General features: G+C 34.9%; 1 protein-coding gene and 1 long non-coding RNA gene across 2 annotated transcripts; one reads left to right on the forward strand and one right to left on the reverse strand.

Annotated features, from left to right (window-relative positions):
- Positions 1 to 276: 276 nt before the first annotated feature.
- On the reverse strand, positions 277 to 14,366 carry LOC129268523 (HORMA domain-containing protein 1-like). The gene is made up of 7 exons (XM_064104349.1): positions 14,308 to 14,366; positions 11,960 to 12,020; positions 11,383 to 11,527; positions 10,419 to 10,519; positions 9,759 to 9,891; positions 1,319 to 2,033; positions 277 to 919 (listed from the first exon to the last, which is right to left on the reverse strand). The coding sequence occupies exons 2-5, from the start codon at positions 12,002 to 12,004 to the stop codon at positions 9,835 to 9,837; spliced, it is 348 nt and encodes a 115-aa protein (XP_063960419.1). The 5' UTR covers positions 12,005 to 12,020; positions 14,308 to 14,366; the 3' UTR covers positions 277 to 919; positions 1,319 to 2,033; positions 9,759 to 9,834.
- Positions 4,870 to 8,718, forward strand: LOC129256659 (uncharacterized). Its single transcript, XR_010294607.1, has 4 exons — positions 4,870 to 4,975; positions 5,577 to 5,763; positions 6,572 to 6,689; positions 8,376 to 8,718. It is a non-coding gene; the product is annotated as an uncharacterized LOC129256659 (long non-coding RNA).
- Positions 14,367 to 20,033: the final 5,667 nt, after the last annotated feature.

Here is a 20,033-nt window from a genome sequence, read left to right on the forward strand (position 1 = left end):
TACAATATTGATCCATCATGACACAAGCTATTTTCTATTAATTGTACAAGTAATATGTGCTTGCATGAGAAAAAACAAAATAACATAAGTTATATAAAAAAGGGTATTTCTCTGTTTTTAATTCTTTAAAGAAATACTCTGTTTATAATTTTTGTTCTTTTATTTTACTCATGGAAGCACACATTACTTTATCCCCAAAGAATCATTTTGCAGCTACCAATATATAAGATTACTGTTATCCCACATATATTATTTTTCTACTCTCTTTTTAAATTTCACCATATGACAATTATTTTATTATTTTCACATGTCATTTGTTATCATTACTGATATTGTATATATTGTGTATTTTACTTTGTAACAAAAATCACATTTCAGCCTTTGGCTGCAATGAAATTTTCTTTAATAATAAACCACTTAAATTTTAATTAACTTCCTCAACTTCATAAAATATTCCCATTCCTTTATATTTAAAAAAAAAGTAATATGGATCCAAATCAAAAGATTTGCTGAAATACATCATGCGACCAGTCATTTATTTTACCCGAGAGAAAAATTTGAGACTAATAATACTCATACTAATATGCAACAATTATAGCGCTTAATACAATGTTTCCAAGCACTGCATACTATTACCCCAGCTATAGCAAGGCTATCCTGACCGGACGATTGAGTGTTCAAGAAATTCCTTCCTAACAGGTACCCATTTACTACACCTGGGTGGAGAGTGGCAAATGTAGATAAACGCCTTCCAAAAGGATGCGAGTGCGATTTGGGATTTGAACCCCAGACCATGTGGTTCAAAGTCTGGAGACTTATCCACTGAGCCACAACACCTTTACTAATGACTAGTGATATTGATGGATCATGTTTTCGAGAAAAAAATAGTTTATCAAATAACAGGGATCCACATCACTATCTTTTAAAGGCCACCGCACACCTTACGACTGTTCGCGATCTGATTTTGGAACAAATCGCACTTTCTAATTTTCTGAAAATGTGAATGGAACATATCTTTTTATTTGACGTTAAAATTAATTGAAAGAATGCTAATATACCGCAGCCATTTTGAAAGATTGTAAACCTTTATTTTGGAGTAAAGGCCAAATTAGTTTCAAATCAAGTCATTTTGACTAGATATTAAATTCGCTTTTATTCTAAGAAGGATGATAGCATAGTCACAGATTTGAACATAGGTATTCGTACAATGATTTTGAACCTTACACAGTAAGATATTCCAAGTCTCAATATTAGCATGAAATTCTCAACATTTTATTCTGAAATCGGGTCGCAGACCAATCGTAAGGTGTGTGTTCGCCTTAAGACATAGGAGGATTTAGCTCAGGCATTGATTAGGATAATTACATGTATGTAATCAGTGTAAACAGTGTTGGGCTAATCCTGTATTCTATTTTATGAAACACAATGAAATGACCATTACACCATTCATACTTTTTTAGGTATCTAAGAAATACAAGCCCTGGTGGGTGTTTCATAAAGCTGCTCGTAAGATAAGAGCGACTTTAAGAACGACTGGTGATCCTTTCTTTTGGTAAATGGTATACACCATACATGCCATAGACGATGGTTTAGCGCGTAAGAAAGGATCACCAGTCGTTCTTAAAGTCGCTCTTAACTTACGAACAGCTTTATGAAACGGGCCCCTGATTTTAATTTAGGTTTCACTAGTTTTGTTTTTCTGCAGAAGCCTCTTTTCCAATTTATTGTACAAAGTAGTCATTGAATACTTTGTTATTTTCCAGACATGCTTATTTTATCAACTTTGTATTGTAATCTAATTATACTTTGTGTATCATGTATGAATTATTATGGATTATGATTATTATTCTTTGTTTATCATGTATGTATTATTATGAAGTATGATCATAATTATTCTTTGTTTTATTATGAATTGTAAATGAAACAAGAGTGGGAAAAAATTAATTGAAATCAAACCAAATCAAATCGATTATTTACACTTGCTACCTTTGAAGCAATTCAAACTCCTATATCAATACCTCAGGATGTTAGAACTGTTCCAACCCAGGTAAAAAAACCAGTTGAAACCAGTTGAAATTTTAACTGGTTTCAACTGGAGTCAACTGGTACCAGTTGAAACCAATTGGCACAACTGGTAAACTCCCACCATACCAGTATATTCCAGTTGAAACCCATTGTCCCAACTGGACATGCTGAAAACATACAAGTTTATTCCAGTTGAAACCAATTAACTATACTGGTATAAATTAGTACACCAGTTAATACCAGTTAAACCAATAGGCCTTTCTGGTTTATCTACCAATAGATTCCAGTTTAAAACCCATTAGCCAAACTGGACCATTTGATGCCAGTTGGAACCCATAGAAACCCAATAGGTGTATATACCAGTTAATGCCACCTTAAACCCATAAACCATACTGGTATATCATTAAACCAATTGATACCAGTTAGAACCAACATGCATTACTGGTATACCTACCAGTTGATTCCAGTTAAAACCCATTAACCAAACTGGATCAGAGTGTTCCAGTTGGAACCCATAGACCTCCCATAACCCCACTTGAAACCCATTAACCATACTGGAATATCAAACCAATGGATACCAGTTAGAACCAATATAGGCATTACTGGCATATCTACCAGCTGATTCCAGTTAAAAGCCATAAACCATACTGGAGCAGATTATACCAGTTGGAACCCATATACCTCCCATAACCCACTTGAAACCCATTAACCATACTGGAATTTCAAACCAATTGATACCAGTTAAATCCAGCATACATTACTGGTATACTACCAGTTGATTCCAGTTAAAAGCCATAAACCATACTGGACATATTTTACCAGTTGGAACCCATAAGTTGGAACCCATAGACCTACCATAACCCACTTGAAACCCATTACCATACTGGAATATCAAACCAATTGATACCAGTTAGAACCAATAGGCATTACCAGTATATATCTACCAGCTGATTTCAGTTAAAACCCATAAACCAAACTGGAACAGATTTTACCAGTTGGAACCCATAGGCCACCCATAACCCACTTGAAACCCATTAACCATACTGGAATATCAAACCAAATGATACCAGTTAGAACCAATAGGACTTACCAGTTGATTCTAGTAAGAACCTGTATATACATATATAATATATACATATATAATATATACATATATAATATATACATATATAATATATACATATATATATATGTATATAAGAGGCAGAGTGGTAATGCATTGTACTTATTTCCAACAGAGTTTATATATACATGTATATATGTATATATATTATATAAGAACTATGTTTTCATACCTTTGTTGTTTTATTTGTCGCTTCTCTTAAACTGTAACTGACTTTTGAAATATTTTTGTAATTGTTGATATCTGCAGTAATCATTCAAATTTCTTACCCGACAAGTCACTGGATCAATATAGCTGTAACCCACTTTACATTAATATTTATATTTTTTGTACAGATCCTATTACTTCAAAGTCCTCTTATCTTTGTTTTTAATTCCTTTTAAAATAATTCTTTATGATTATCATTCATGAATGTGTTTCCTATAACTATTATTATTGTAACCATCAACACAGCGTTACTTTTCTTAAAAAAGCAAGTATTATTTCATACAATCCACTCTTTAATCTACATGTATTGTTATTTATTCAACATTGGTTAAATATATATTTATGTGAAAATGTTCATTATGTTAAAGGTATATACATTTAGCCTACTCCCAACCTTTGCCCGTTCCTGCTTTTGACATTACCTCCCCCCCCCCCTGTATACTTTTCTTTTTGTATCCCCTTTCCAATATTATACATTAGTATACTTTGTTATTTTTTTGTTGCTTATTTGTTTACTGAAATTTTGCTCTGTACAAATTCATGAAATTCAGCCTTTTACCACAATAAATGCCATGCATTTATCCATCCTATATATATATATATATATATATACGTTGTTGTGATTAAAACAGCTCGATTGAGGATAAGAGGAAAAAAATATCTACATAATAACGAACTTAATTATTCTTTATGTTAATTTTAATATTTCCACCTTGAAAAGTTTCATTAAAGTATGTGGTTCGATATTACCATATAACTTAAATCGAAACATGTTATTCTCAGTGAAATTTTCTAGTTTACATTTAAAAAATTGTTATCCTAGATATTTGTTGCGAGAAAAAATATTTCTTCCTATTTAATCCCTTTTTTCTAATTTAAGTTAAAGAGGACTATTTTACACTATTTTTTCAAATCATATAAAAATTAGTGTATTTTTCTTTTTTTTAACTCACTGATATTTTAAAAATATTTTTGAAGGTGAATAGAATAGCTATTTTTTTCTATTTATAACGCGCATATTTATTGCTAGTTTACAACCTTGTCATGTTAAGCAAGGCTATCTTTATCTTTCAAAGAAAAAGAAAATAAATGAAATAGAAATAAAGAACAAATATTAAGCTAATTCATTCTTAAACTTCCAAAGAAAAAAAAAAAGCTCCAAAAGCTGAGGCAAAAATCGTCATTTCTAGACTGGTTGCCAACTAAAACCAAACAAGAAGAAATTTTTTATGTTAAGAAGTTCGTATATATCTATTTTAAAACTTCTTTCTTGCTTTAGACCCCCCCCCCCCTTCATTATTCCTGACTCAGCAGATCTTCCTTCAATCAACGGGCGCGGGCGGGCCTGCGCATGCGCACTGAGTGCCACTGATCGCTATCGTCCGTATAATTATGCAAATTAACCAGCCGCCAAAAGCAAACGCAAACCGCCAGTCCGCCAATCTAATTTGAATTTGAAATAGCCATCTTCGCCGCGCCGTTAATTTGCACTGCACTTTTATAGAGTACGATAAAGAAGGGTAAAGAAGGCCGTTTTAATAATAATTCAACCACTGAAATCACACGGACCAGATTTGGACAATGACTTGAAAGCTAAGACATTCGCAGTAGGCTCTACAGGTAAGTTAACAATTTTCTATGATTTTCTTTTCGTAGTTTGTTAAATGGCGCGGCTCGCAGCTAGCTGCGGGGCTAGCTGTAACGTTAGAGTTCGTCAGGACATCCTATTACTGCCCCTCAGCGCTGCCTGCCGGCCGCGACTACTCGGGCGTGGATGTGTGGCTGCCATGCCGGTGCAAGTCTGCGCACATACATCATATTGACCTTACGATTTGTGTTAAGATTTAACATGAATTTCTTTTCATTTCACAAAATCTTTCAGTTGATATTGTTCCATATATTGTTATAAGTAAGTACCGGTATGCAAAATAAATCTATTTAGAAAATGAGAGAGATATGTGATCGAATGTGAAACTGATTTTCTTGGGAAAAATCTGAGACTCGGCCAGTTATGATTTTCAATTTCAGATTTAACATTATGATAGTTGCCAGTGCCTCGTGTCTGCGCACCAATAACTTTACACACGATTTGAGGATTTTGATGAGAATCACATGAAATGCCGAAAATCGAAATTCATTATTTTTTCCACCATTTTAAGAGTCAGATTTTTTCATGAATAGCTGTTTATCACTTTTTGACTGTGTGTATTTCAGGAGCTAGGAGAGAGGGAGACCCAAAACCACCTGGAGTCATACTGAGCCTCGAGGAGGAGATGAAGTCAGTGAACATGACCTAGGGGGCAGCTGGGGTACCGGTAGTTTCCAGAAGAAGGCCCAGCTCAGAACCGCCAGGAGTGGAGATCCGAATACTTCGTTGCTGCCCTCCATGCGAGGAGGCTGTAAGTTAGGTAATTCAGATGTCAAGTTTTCTTTTGGGGTCTTTGTGTATCTTCTATTATGAGAATTATGGAAAAGAGATGGTGATTTCATAGTTTTAAAGATGTAAAACAGGGGCCGCGGAACCGGGGGAGCTGGGGGGGCTTCAGCCCCCCCACTTTTTTCCAAAACCGTGTACAAAAACGTAAAAATTACCATAAGATTGTGATTTTTAGCATGGTCAGCCCCCCCACTTTGAAAACCGTTCCGCGGCCCCTGTAAAATATGAAATTCTAGCACTTTTTTTAGGCCTAATAATTTTTTTTGAGGAGCGCGATATTTTTGTACATGACCCAAGCCTAGTTTCACCACAGATTAATTAATAGCTACACAGCTGTTGCATTTACAATTTTAATAACAATCTACAACAATTGAGCATTTTATAAAATTGAGTGTGTCTAGGAAAGCAAATTCGGAGGAGCTCGATTGAGCTCCTCAAAAACATAAGGAGAGCCATTTATTGAGCTCCATGGAATTATAAACATGAAGGACTGATCTCTGCGACATCGATTTCAGAAGTATTCCCAAGACCAAGTGAACTTACTCATTTTTTAAATAAATATGATGATGTGCTGTTTATCATTATAGTTTAATCATTGATTCACAATCCCATGTATTTTTCTTAATGTGCAAATGGAATTTTACAACACTTTGTAGTAACCCTTGCTCGCCTTAGGTGTAGACATGTATTGCTATTCACTGTAATATAGACGTATTTGTTATTCACTGTTCACCGTACTGATTATTTTTCTCTCCATTGTTTAAAAAAAAATTCTTCAGATACATCGCATCTACCAGCAAAGAATGTGTGCCAGTAAAGGAAAGGAATGTACCTGTCGCACATGAACTCTTCAGAGGCAGTGAGGACAACAAGATCTGCAAGCAAGTGATCCTTTTTGTAAGAAAATTTCCAATTTGTACATTTTACAATTAATTTTTTTTAAAGCCTTTGTACACATTTAGAGTATCAAGGCTTACAAAATGTAAAAATGTAATGTTTGCCCAAAAATCATTATGGGGAAAGGTGGATTTCCGAGGGAAATCTATCTTTGTTTACACAGTTGTATGAGCAACCTTATAGGAGGCTTGTCTAGGCTCCGTGATGAAAATACAATGTAAAAATGATAAAATTATCTTCATGGAGTCCTCTAGGCTAGCCAGTGACATGGGTCCATGCCCATCAATTTTAATTCATGCTTTTGCATAACCAAATGGCGTGAATTTAAAACTGGAAGTATAATTTCAGATTGACCTCCGAAATGAAACGTGCACAATTAGTCTGAACTAAAATAACATTTCCTGAATTTTTCTTAAATCTGGAGGCTGAGGTATTTTTGTATCTTTGAAATTAAATTGGTTCTCGTTGTTTTTACCTCTGACTTACCAGTATGTGTAGGGATACCATAGAAGTAGAATTAAAGGGATGGTCCAGGCTGGAAACATATCTCAATAAATAGAGTAAAATTCACAGAGCAAAATGCTGAAAACTTGATCAAATTGGATAACTAATTAAGGTTTTGAATTTTAAAGATTTGCATTATTCCGGTGAAATAGTTCTAGGCATGTCTTTATGAATATTCATTAGGTTGACTGATGATGTCATATCCCAATTGCCCTTTTGTATTTTATTATATGAGATTAGGTTTATTAAGATATTTTTAACCAAGAACTATTGACAATTGGATTGACAACTGATTAGGTGCATTAGTTATTGACGCAACTTATTTCATTACAATGGAGACGCATCATTTACACATGTATGAAAAAATCAAACATTTATGATTTCATCTAGTAACATAAAAAAAGGAAAGTGGAGATGTGACATCAGCCCACCTAATGAATATTCATGACGAAGTGCATACAACTGTTTTCACAAAATATTGATAAACTTTAAAATTCAATAACTTCTTGTTATCCTATTTTGATGAAATTTTCATCATTTTGCTCTGTGAATTTTACTCAAGTATTATTTAGATGTAAATATTTTCGGCCCGGACCATCCCTTTAATCCTCGGATAAAATTTTGAATTTCAATTTTTTTTTGCTTTGTCTTGCGTTTTTAAACATGCTCTGGGAACTGCTTTTTGAAAGTTGTCAGCATTAACAAGTTGTCTTTTTCCGACAGTTACCATAGTAACAGTCAGAGGCCAGTGCTTCTCAGCCAATCAAAAGCAATGATTTCACTGAAATAGTCGGCACTGACAATCATGAAATACCCATCAGATGTTAGCAGATAATGTGCAACATAGACTCCTAGATACATATATGCAAACATACATAGTCTAAGTCTTTATTATTAAAATAAATGTATAGGTATAAGGTCGAGGCAATTTCATCTCTGCGATGTCAATTTCAGAAGTATTCCCAAGACCATGTGAACTTACTATACATGTTGTAATAAAAATGATGATGTGCTGTCTATCATTTATAATTGAATCATTGAAATATGGAACTTAGAGAAGTTTCACTATCCCATGTATTTTCTTTATGTGCAGATATAATTTTACACCCCTGAAATTTTGTATTACGGTATTCACTGTACTTATTATTTTTAATTCCATTGTTTTTTTTTTCTAATCTTCAGATACATCGCATCTACCAGCAAAGATCAAGTGCCACTACAGGAAAGGAAGGTACCTGTCTCATGTTTCCTCTTCAGAGCCAGTGAGGGCCCCAAGATCTCAATAAATAATAATTAAAAAAAGACTCGTTTATCATTCCTTTAAAAATAGTACATATTGAAGGTAAATGCTTAGATGCATTATATTCAAATTTTGTCTCCAAGCTAGCTTGTAAAAATTGGATTGACTACATATTTACTGTGTAAGTTAATGATCTTTGTTGACACATAATACAAGAATTATACACAGCATGTTACAGTTTGTAACATAATTTTCTTTCATTAAATTCCCAGTTTTAATACCATATAGATGTTTTTTGTGACTTGTCATTCTCTGATGTTTTTTGGTACAGATTTCAAGAGACTGAGGGATTGATTTACCAGAGCAAGTTTACAGTCCAATCCTGTTATATTGTGCATGTGGAAATTAACAAGGTTTCAATACAATGCTACAAATTTACCTTGATTCCTTTCATCAGTCCTATGTGCAAGGATAATTATTTCACTTGTCCATGCACATTGTTATAACAGGAGTGGACATTCAATGTAAAGATAATTGAAGATAATTAATTGAAATAAGTTAATAACCGCCTGAGAGGGGGGGGGGGGTGTTGGCACCAATATTCTAATGTGTGTGTGCGCAAGGAAAACGAAGGAGTGATTATACGAGAAGAGTGAAAGATCAGGAATGTACATATCCACATGATTCATTTTTGTTTATGCTATACATTGCAGGGTGTTTCTAACTGGTACCACTTGACAATTTGTGTTTCCAACTGGTCCTAACTGGTGCTTCCAACTTGTTCTAACTGGCACCAGTTGACAACTGGTGTTTCCAACTGGTTTTAACTGGCACCAGTTGACAACTCATGTTGCCAACTGGTCCTAACTGGCACCAGTTGACAATTGGTGTTTCCAACTGGTTTTAACTGGCACCAGTTGACAACTCATGTTTCCAACTGGTCCTAACTGGCACCAGTTGACAATTTGTGTTTCCAACTGGTTTTAACTGGCACCAGTTGACAACTCATGTTTCCAACTGGTCCTAACTGGCACCAGTTTACAATTGGTGTTTCCAACTGGTTTTAACTGGCACCAGTTGACAACTCGTGTTTCTAACTGGTCCTAACTGGTACCAGTTTCCAACTGGTACCAGTTGCCAACTGGTATTTCCAACTGGTACCAGTTACAATTTGTCAACTGGATTCCAGTTGATTCCATTATTGGAATCAACTGGATTCCAGTTGATTCCAGTATTCCAATTTCCATATTGAATCCAGTTCGCTAACTGGAATCAACTGGTACCAGTACCAGTTGGATGAACTGGTACTTAACTGGTTTTTTTACCTGGGAAGGGAAACATTGTGTGTATAATTCTTACCAAATGTCCCTGCTGTGCATTAGTTATAGATAATATGAATTTTCACACACAACGACTACAACTATTAAAGGGACTTACCCCAATGATCATGGCACGGAGCTGAGTAAAGACGGAAGTAGAGAAAGAAAAAGAGATAGAGAACATTATAAACAGAACATGGACTTTGAACCATGTAATAATGTGTGTTTGTTAATTGTAAATCATTTCCTTTGATCAGCTCTGAACATTCCAAGTAGACAAGAACATTATATAAATAGTTATAGAATGTACTTGCAATGTCAATAGAGTCAAGGTGGGTGTTGTTTATAGAGCTGTTCGAAAGATAAGAGAGACTTAAGGAACGACCGGTGAACCTTTCTTACGTGCTAAATAATCACCAATGAACATTTAATGATGAATATCATTTCCCAAAAGAAAGGATCACCAGCAGTTCATAAAGTCACTCATAACTTACAAAGAGCTTATGAAACGGCCCCTGGGAGTAAAACTCAAACCATTGAAACATTTGATCAGTTTACCAAAAATCAGCAACCGAATACAACTTTTTACACTAAATCTAATGTTTGCCGGATGTTAATTACTGATTTCAAATAATGCCACAATGAAAGGTCAATACAGGTACTTACATATCGTTTATCCAATGCATCAAATGCCCCTTTCATCCATTTAATGACTTGGCATGCTCCCGGACAGGCGCTGTCATCTCGAAGAATCTTCAGATTTAGATCTATGAACGAATAGTGTATGATTTACTGTACAATCCAAAGCAATGTATCATAAAATTCTGACATCCCCATTGGAATTGTGTGCATACGATTTGCATGTGCCAGTAATGGTGATGGCCTCCCATATGATGATTTAATACATTAATAAACAATTGCATGGATTTTGGACAACTATGTCTGCATCCAATAGGAAAAGAAAAAACAGATTATACAAATTCTTTAAGGTGAAAAGCCCAATAATAAATAAGGTTTCCATCAAAAATACTACAGATCTGTGCTTCATCAGCCTTTCATTGATTTTGTTGTATTTTCCTTTGACAGGTTCTCAGTGCTCTTTTGAAGATCAGGGGCCCATCTTACAAAGAATTGCATTTGATCAGTACAATTGCAACTATGGAAAGCCAGCATTGCACACATCTAAAATGCATGTTTGTTCCAAAAAAATTTTTCTAGATATGATGTATATTCATACATTCGTTTTATTGAAAATTTGGTGTGTTCGCCTTTATTTACAAAGGACATTTTGCAAATTTCCTGTAGAAAAAATTATGACACCGATGGATTTCCATAGAGTTACGATTGATTGGATCAAACGTAACTCATTGTAAGACAGGGCCCAGGGGAATATTTCATGAAATAAATCTATTTTTCACTGACTAATTTACTCTGAACCAATCAGATGCAAGCATTCAGTAGCTTATAACAAATAGTGAAAATACCGTTTCACGAAATACATAATGTAGGCATATACAGATAAAACTTAATCCCATTAATAGACCTACAGTTGAATATCCGCAATATCCTTTGAAATGTTTCAAGTAGAGCTGGGAAAGAATTTAAGATAAACTTTGCCAAATAGACATACCTTCAAGAGATCTGTCACCAAATGCATGTTCTGGGAAGATTGTCCTCAAATAAGTCACAGTAGAGACGGCTACAGCCAGGAGTTTCTTCACAAAGATGGCCGACTGCTGTTGGGTAACTTGGTCTGGAGGGAAGATGGCTGACCACTGAGGAAGACAAGAGACATACAAATTGAGTTTATTCATTTTAATCATGTTATTGTTGGTAAGAAGTTTTATTGACAACTGACAACTGATGAAATTAGTTGACACTGAATCATTGAAGGAGCAGGGTTCAAATCCTTACTTGATTAAGTATTGAGAAAATAAAATCATTCTAGTCATTTAAAGATGCTACCAATTGTTTTGAGGGTAATGTCACTCCTGTGGACTTATTCAAGTCAAGCGATGGGTAACAGCTAGGAATTTGTAATACTGTCCCCTTTTTGTGATCAATGGACAAAAAAATGGTCATCATATTCATCATCATGATCACCAATATCATCATCATCGTCGTCATGGCCATCATCATTCATCACCATCAACATCATAATACCTACATGTATTTGTTTTTAATCCAAACATACTAAAAAAGCTTACCTGGCCAGTTTTTGTCTTTTGTCGTATCGCCGTTGCAACTGCCATGGTTCTGGATAAATTACTAATTAAGAATGAGAAAGAGAATTATAAATGAATACTGGTAAACAGCTTTACATGTATCAGTTTACATTATACTTGGTTTTGCTTACAATTCAGAATTTTTCTTTCATATTCTGCAAGGCTCAAATAACTCCAAGGATGGCGTTGTGACTTATTTAAAGCCCATCTCATTGACAATGGAAAATGTTTGTTCCCATTCAAATTTTTCGTATTTGTGTTGCTCAAGCTTGGTGTTGCTACACTTTTACGTGTCAATTTTAGTACTTGGTGCTGTCAGTTTTACAAGGATGAGTCTTTCTGCCTGTACCCTAAAGATGCTGAGGGGGAGGTGAATCAACCCCCCTCAACATTTATCGTGACCATTCCGCTGCGCAAAATTTTTTGACTGCGCCGCACACTGACTTTTCACTTTTAAGTCTTGCACATCTTTTGAGACCAAATTCACGATGCCTGGGTATGCGGTTTGAAAATTAAGCTATATTACATAAGTGCATGTCAGACCCAAAATTGCTCTAAAACGTTTGGGTACAAAGTCACTTGATGTAAATTGAATTTTCTCACCTTATTCTTTAAGATATGATTACTTTTACTTTTATCAGCTGAAATTTATTGATTTTAGCATTTTAATTATGCTTCAAAAAAGTTGTGCTATAAATTTGGCAAAAAAAACAAAGAAATACAAAAGAAATTCATAAAAAAATAAAATACATAAGAAATTCATTTTCAAACCAGGATTTTTTTTCTCATATGTAATTGTTAACAGCGGTATAAAGAATATTTACACCAAAAATTAGCACTCTACAATGAATCATGATCATGAGCTTTTTATAGTGAATTAGAGCAAAAAGTATGATTTACGCATAAATTAGCATAATTAATTCATATTTAAAATCTGATGATTTCAGAAAAATCATCCATACAGCAGAGGCGGCAGAACGTCATGCTCACACAAAGAAAGTGGAGGGGCACCTTCATGTATTGTTTGGCAGACAATTAAAAGGTGCCCCTCCACTTTCTTTGTCAGAGCCTGATGTTCGGCCGCCTCTGGCTCTGCCATACAGCCTTGTACATCGATCCACTCTATTTTCATGCCCCTTTTCACAGCATTCGCACAATCGGCAGCCGAGGTCTGGGGGGGGGGTTGACTCAATAATATCAATATGAACATATTTTAGAAGTTAAGGCAAAAGAAATAGATTTTTTTTGCATGATAAATCGAGTGCGTTTCTTTATAGGAACCCTTCTACATTGGGCGACAAAATCAAGAGGTGTTCGGAAAACTTGTGAGTGTGAGTTTTGTGATATTTTCTTCTTGGCCTTGGGTAAGGTCAGGATCTTTAGAATATTTATCACAAATTAGTGAAAAACAATTTGTTCAAACATTAAAATTGGCCTAGTTTTTATCATTTGTAAAAAAAGTGCATAGCTTTATTAGGTCCCCACCCCATCATACACAACACAGCATTTGATCCGAGTTCAATTTCTGATGTCTTAACGTTCAACGGCCACCGCTCAATTAGTAGGCCTATGTCGGCACCCGGATGGCGACCACGCGGGCTTGAGCGTATTTAACGTTAGGCCTTAGGGCGAGTGAAAAGTTAGAAGGCACCGCCAGAATCTTAACTCCGCATTAAATCTTCAGCAATTCCCTCAAAACCAGTGCCAGCCCGTATGAGGCCCCCGTTTTTTGTCTCGCCCGCGGCACATACCTACTACTTTTTTGGTCGAGAACCCCCCCCCCCCCCCTGGGGCGGGGCCACTCCAACCGGTGCCCGGGTAAAATTGGCTAAAATTAAAAACATCGCCACCCTGACCCTGTGCAGGCTAATTTTAATTTGGGAGTTGTGAACTGTGTTACTACGTATTAAAGTCCTATACGGTAGTATACGTTAGTCAAACTAAGGAAAGTGATGATACCTCCTCGTTCCAACTCTGTCTGTCTCTGTGAGTGCAGACAGTGCAGGAGTGCCAGTGCCAGTGCAGGTAGACGGCCAGCGCCAAGCGGCGTCCAACGGTACCTTCATCGCTGCCTGCGCCGGGAGCAACCCGTGCATGTCGAGCTCGAGCGCTGCACCTCGTATGGAAACGCTGCTGCCAGGAATTTGAAGGAGTTGACGGACGAGCGACAAACGTAAACACGAGAAATCAACTTCGACAACGTATAACATTCAATCTTAATCCCTTCTTTTTCACTCTCATCCACACAATCCCATCTTCCATGCATTACTCTTTCAATCACAACCAAGTTTACATCTAAAGTAGATGTAAAAGTACTTTAAAGATCATACCAATCGGCAATTAATCAGGCGGCAGGCGACAATAATCAATAACTTTCGATCACGATATCGATCGCATACCGTACATAATAATCGTAGAAGAAAAGTTCAATGCCCTATATCCCTAGAGGTTTTTGAAAAAATACTTGTTCCTAATTTCGCGCCATTTTTCAGTTCATCTTCAATCGTCTGTTTAGAAAGATAAACTTCTAAAAATCTACAGGCGCGGATCCAGGAGGGGGCCGAGCCGGCCCCGGCCCCCCCTATTTTTTGACAACCTGCAGAAAAAAGTGTACTCTTTAACTTGATTGAAATTATGAAAAACAGAAAGAAAAGTAATAAAGAGGTAGCATACCCATGATGTGTAATTTACAGCCTCGTAACGGCCGGCCCGACCCCGAAAGGAAACAAGAAAAAGGTGAGGGAAGAATTGGAAAATAGACTTTATATAAAAAATTTCGCTCGCACTTCGCACTCGCATTGCCTGTGTAATGAATCCCATTCAAGAGGATTAAATGGCACTTATATATCCAGTTCTGAAATCAATTTGCACACAATATTTTAGCTCGCACATCAAGCTTTCATTAATTTGTTTGATTTACACAAATTGTTAGTATATATCCCAATTTTCAGCTCGTGCTGCGCGCTCGCATTGTTTGATTTGTGAGTTACCTATCCTCTTTGGAAATTCTTACCAAAATTTGTCCAAATGCTCCTTTATCATGTCAATCAAAAATCAATCAAAAAATTAAGCTCGTGCTTCGCGCTCGCATTTAATTGCTTGAGAATACAGATTTGTTCTTTATTAAAATAAAAACGCGCTTAGACTGTCCAGTTTTCAGGTCGGAATATCACAAATTTTTAGCTCGCGCTTCGCACTCTCATTATTTAATTGGTGATACTTGTAATCCTCTTCATTGAATCCTCTTTTCACGTTACTATAATAAAATTTCGACTCGCGCTTCGCGTTCGCATTGTTTAGTTGGATACTTATCTTTTTTCATGATTATAAAATCTCCTCAGAATCTTCAGGTCTTGGGACATAAAATATCAAAGAATTTGAGCCCGCGCTTCGCGCTCGCATTATATATTAAGACCACATGAGATACCTTAACTTGTTTATAACAATAAAAACTAACATATACTTAAAACTTCAGTCTTTAGTTAGGACTACCCCCTGAAAAACCAACAAAAAATCTGATTATATAGCGGCCAATCGAGAAAAATGTTGATGAAAATATTTTTCGGCCCCCCCCTATTGGCGAAAGCTGGATCCGCCCCTGATCTAGGTACCGATGGCGAGCTGGGGCTCGGGGGTAGGATTACATTTATTCATGTATTTGTTTTATCTAATTGAAGCTTAACTTGAAGCAAGGGAGATATGCCCGGACATGTCAGTAATAAATTTGCATTGATTCTCAGCCATTTTGAGTCTAACCTGGAGATATGCCAGCTAGATGAAAGACCGGGGTAAAAAATGAGCAAATCATTTTTATGGGATTTGAGTTTCAGATGATTGTAGCACATTTCAGAAAATATGTGAGTTCGTGAAAAAGTGGCCTAAAAACCACAATTTCTATAGAATTATTCTGTCTTTAGCTTTTCGATTTTTGTCCACCTTATCAGTTGAGAAAAAAATTGTTAAAGTCAGAATTAAAAGAAGTCAATCCTGACAAAATAATAAAGGCATTCTGATTCAAAATATAAGTTTTAAAAGAATAATCAAAGCCAATAGACATGATAGACCTAATCAAGTTAATTTTGTTTTTGACTTGAAATGGTCTACCACTCCGATTTCACAGGTTTTGATGGAAAAATACCCCCCCCTCTCTCTCACTTTCCAAGCTCACCCTTCATTACCCCACTCTCACATCCCTTCCAGGGGCCGCGGAACGGTTTTCAAAGTGGGGGCCGATCATGCAAAAAATCACAATCATATGGTCATTTTTACGTTTTTGCACACGGTTTGGGAAAAAAGTGGGGGGAGGGGGGCTTCAGCCCCCCCCCCCTTTTCCGCAGCCCCTGCCTTCCCTCCCTCTATTTCTCTCTCTCTCCCTCTTTCCACTCCATTCCTTTTCTCTCTCTAACCTCCTATTCAGTCATCTCAGCCGATATTCACTACTTCACTCCATGGCCCTGTGAACTTCTTTTTCTTATGTTGGTTTGAGTGGCGATTAATCATATTTGACTATTAATTTTCACCATGTTTATAACGTGAGGGTGCTGAGGTAAATTTGAAAAGGAAAAAAAAGTTTCACTGCAAAATGGTCAAATTAGTCCCAAGAAATTTGAAGAAAGAGAGAGAAAAAAAAGGTTTCACCAAAAAATAAGGACATTTGGTCACATTTTAAAATTTTTACACATCTTCCAGAATACCTGGGGGTGCTGCCTCCTGGTGCTGCCTATGGAAAATAATAAACGCAACACCCCCACAGAAATTTTGGGAAATGCTTCAGCACCCCCGCTTCCCAGGGCCATGATTCACTCTTAATTCAAGCTAAAAAAATATGAAATAATGTTTTTTTTTACTGTTGGATTAGTCCAATTTTATTTGTTCCTATAACATAATGAAAGGGAAGCCAAGACTACAATACAGTATCATTGCTCCAAACTAAAAGTTCATTGACCTTTCAGGGAAGGGTTGATAAAAGGATCTTAAAGGTGTTTCAATGAGTGATTTGTCAGTAGTTTTCAAAGCCAGGTGTTATAAGCTATAGAAATCATTGTAGCTGATTGGCTAAAAGAGTTTTTGTCAGTAAAAATTTGTTCATGAAACACTTCCCACATCACTCATTTTTTTCATATTGGCAACACTAATATTATAAATCCGTTTTTTTTCAATGATGGAACAAACCATGAAATACAATCAAAATATTTTTTGTTGGGAACAAATTCTAATAAAGGAAAAAGTAAATATATATGACTAATTCTATAAATAAAGAGAATAAAAAAAATATGAATCAATCATATATATTTGAGTCAATCAGAAAATAATTATTTTTTCTTGTTTTTACTTTTCTGGATTTCCTCTATCATGTTCATAATTATAAACATCTTAAAAACCCAGCTTTATAACGAGGTAATTAATCTTTACGATACCTTTGTACTGATTTTGCCTAACTTGGGTAATGAACATTTTGCGTAGATTCAAGATGGCTAGAAATACTCTTTATTTAAGAAATTAAATATTTTAATTTCTTAAGCATTGTGTCATTATGCAATTGATTATCATATATTCTTGTACTTGTTTTGTAAAATATTCTGCAATTCAGCCTTTGGCTGCGAATGAATTTTCAATAAACCATTACCATTACCAAGAAACCTGTGCCTTTAACATATTTTCATTCCTGAGAAATGTTTCTATACCAATTTTAATCCAAGGATTTAAACTCCTTCAAAGTTTATTTTGGACAAAGTATACTTTGGCACTGAAAATAGTAAATTTACAATACACTGAAAACATTTTAATTAAGCAAAGATGTCTTTTATCAAAGATTTGCCTCCCCTTTCTGTTAGAATATACTCTGGTGTGTGTATATTTTCTCTAGAGACTTTGAAGACATGAACTAGTACCGGTAATGTGCCAATAAATGAAAAATACCAAAGTTGCCAATCTAAGGAACAATGATCAAATAAGCATTCATGTAGATAATCTTCAGACATAAAAGATCTCTTTGAAATATGTCTAAGAAAATATAAGGAACAATCAAATAAACCATGAAAATAATTGTTGTTCTGAATAGAGGAACAATAATGACAGAAATAATCGTCTGCTTCCAATCCAACTACTAACATGATCTGAACATCCCCTTGGACTCAGTTTCATAAAAACTTGTTATAAAACTTGTGGTCCAGAAGAATTCTACATCCACAGGCCTATTCTTATTGTCTGTCAAATGAACTTTTACTGCGTTAATTTCTCAACTGGGGCCCGTAACACAAAGCTTGACAATCATCATAGAACATTTGTGTTACGATTGATTGCATTGACTACAATGTATAATCAATCGTGATAATCAAGCGTACGATTGATTGCTACCCTTTGTGGACCCTGATATCTTTTTAATTGTTATCACAGTTCTGAGTGAAGTGAAATGTGGAGCGCTTTGTAACCAAATGGAAACAGCGCTATACCAAATATTCAATCAATTGGAATGGAATGGCAAGTTTCTAGTTACTGTTATTTGCTACTAAAATGGAGTAATTTGATTGGTTAAGAGCAATTTCGTTCCAAAATTTGATTGTAATTGATGATAATTTTCATGAAACAAGGCGTGAGAGCATCACATAGTACATAGTATAAATAACATAAAATGAAAACTATTCACACATAATGAGCAAGAATAATAAGGAAATTATAATGAACATATTAAAAAGTAATCGTCATTGTCAAAATGAATTTTAGCACCAAATGAAAATGTTGAGATCTAAAAGTCAGTAAAATGAACATTGAAAAATATACAGCCCCAAAACATTCATAAACATTACAGAGATATAAACATGTTTGCATTGTAATGCACAAAGGATTTTGATGAGGAAATCCAATAACTGTTTGTTAACTTGAGAAAATACAATAAATATGCAAGAGGCAATGGACCATACATAAAACAGATCAAGTGACCCAAGGATACACAATTTCTGGTACAGAAAATAATTCATAACTCAAAAACATGATGAATCTACACTTATGTACCATTTTCATCTAGATTGTAGTCTACATGATATTAATTTTCAAGTCAATTAAAAAGTAAAGAACATTTATTTCAGTGATTACTCATAATTATCATAACAGGAGTGATGGAAATGAATTAACTTTTAGAAAATGATTTAATGAATATTTTTACAGCTAATATTACTCATCATTATTATTACAGGATGGAAATGAATTAACTTTTAGAAAATGATTTAATGAATATTTTTACAGCTAATATAAAAACTAAAACAATACAAACAACAAATAATAAATACCTATAAACTAAAAATGATTATATTCAACTTATATTTAATTGTATTTAACTTATTTTGTTCTATCCATCAAAATGAAATTGTTCTCCTATGACTATTAGATGAACAGACAAAAAATTCAATTTTCGATCATTTTTAATAATACCTAATGATACATACATATTTGTGGTTACAAAAAAATGGAATAATTTAAAGAAACATGAGATAAAACGTCACTAACTTTTTGTTAATTTTTTTATAAATTAACAATTAAATCTATATCGCAAAGCTGGTGGTATGAAAAAGACATAAATGTCATGCATATGTTCATAAATATAACGGTATGCACAGAATTTAATGGGTAAAAAATAAGCACAATCTCATCTAATCTTAATATGTATCACATTGTCATGTAGCATTACTGCATTATTGCATCAAAATATATATTTACAAGTTTACATCAATTAAATACAATAAATATATTTTATTTATTTACCTGCTTCTTTTTAGAAACTACATGTATGCTGTATTGTCATTTTTGGGCCCCTGTCTTACAAACAGTTGCAATCAATCCGATCAACCACAACTATGGAAAGCCAGCAATGTCAACGTCTAAAATGCATGTTTGTTCAAAATATTATCCAGATATGATGTATATGCATACATTCGTCATCCTCTTAAAAATTCATGTGATTATCATTGATTACTGAGGAGATTGTGCAATTTCCTATAGTAACAAATTACGACAATGATGGATTTCAATAGTTGAGTTTGATTGGATCAATCGTAACTCT

This window comes from Lytechinus pictus, chromosome 9 (assembly GCF_037042905.1).
Source record: "Lytechinus pictus isolate F3 Inbred chromosome 9, Lp3.0, whole genome shotgun sequence".
Taxonomy (NCBI): domain Eukaryota; kingdom Metazoa; phylum Echinodermata; class Echinoidea; order Temnopleuroida; family Toxopneustidae; genus Lytechinus; species Lytechinus pictus.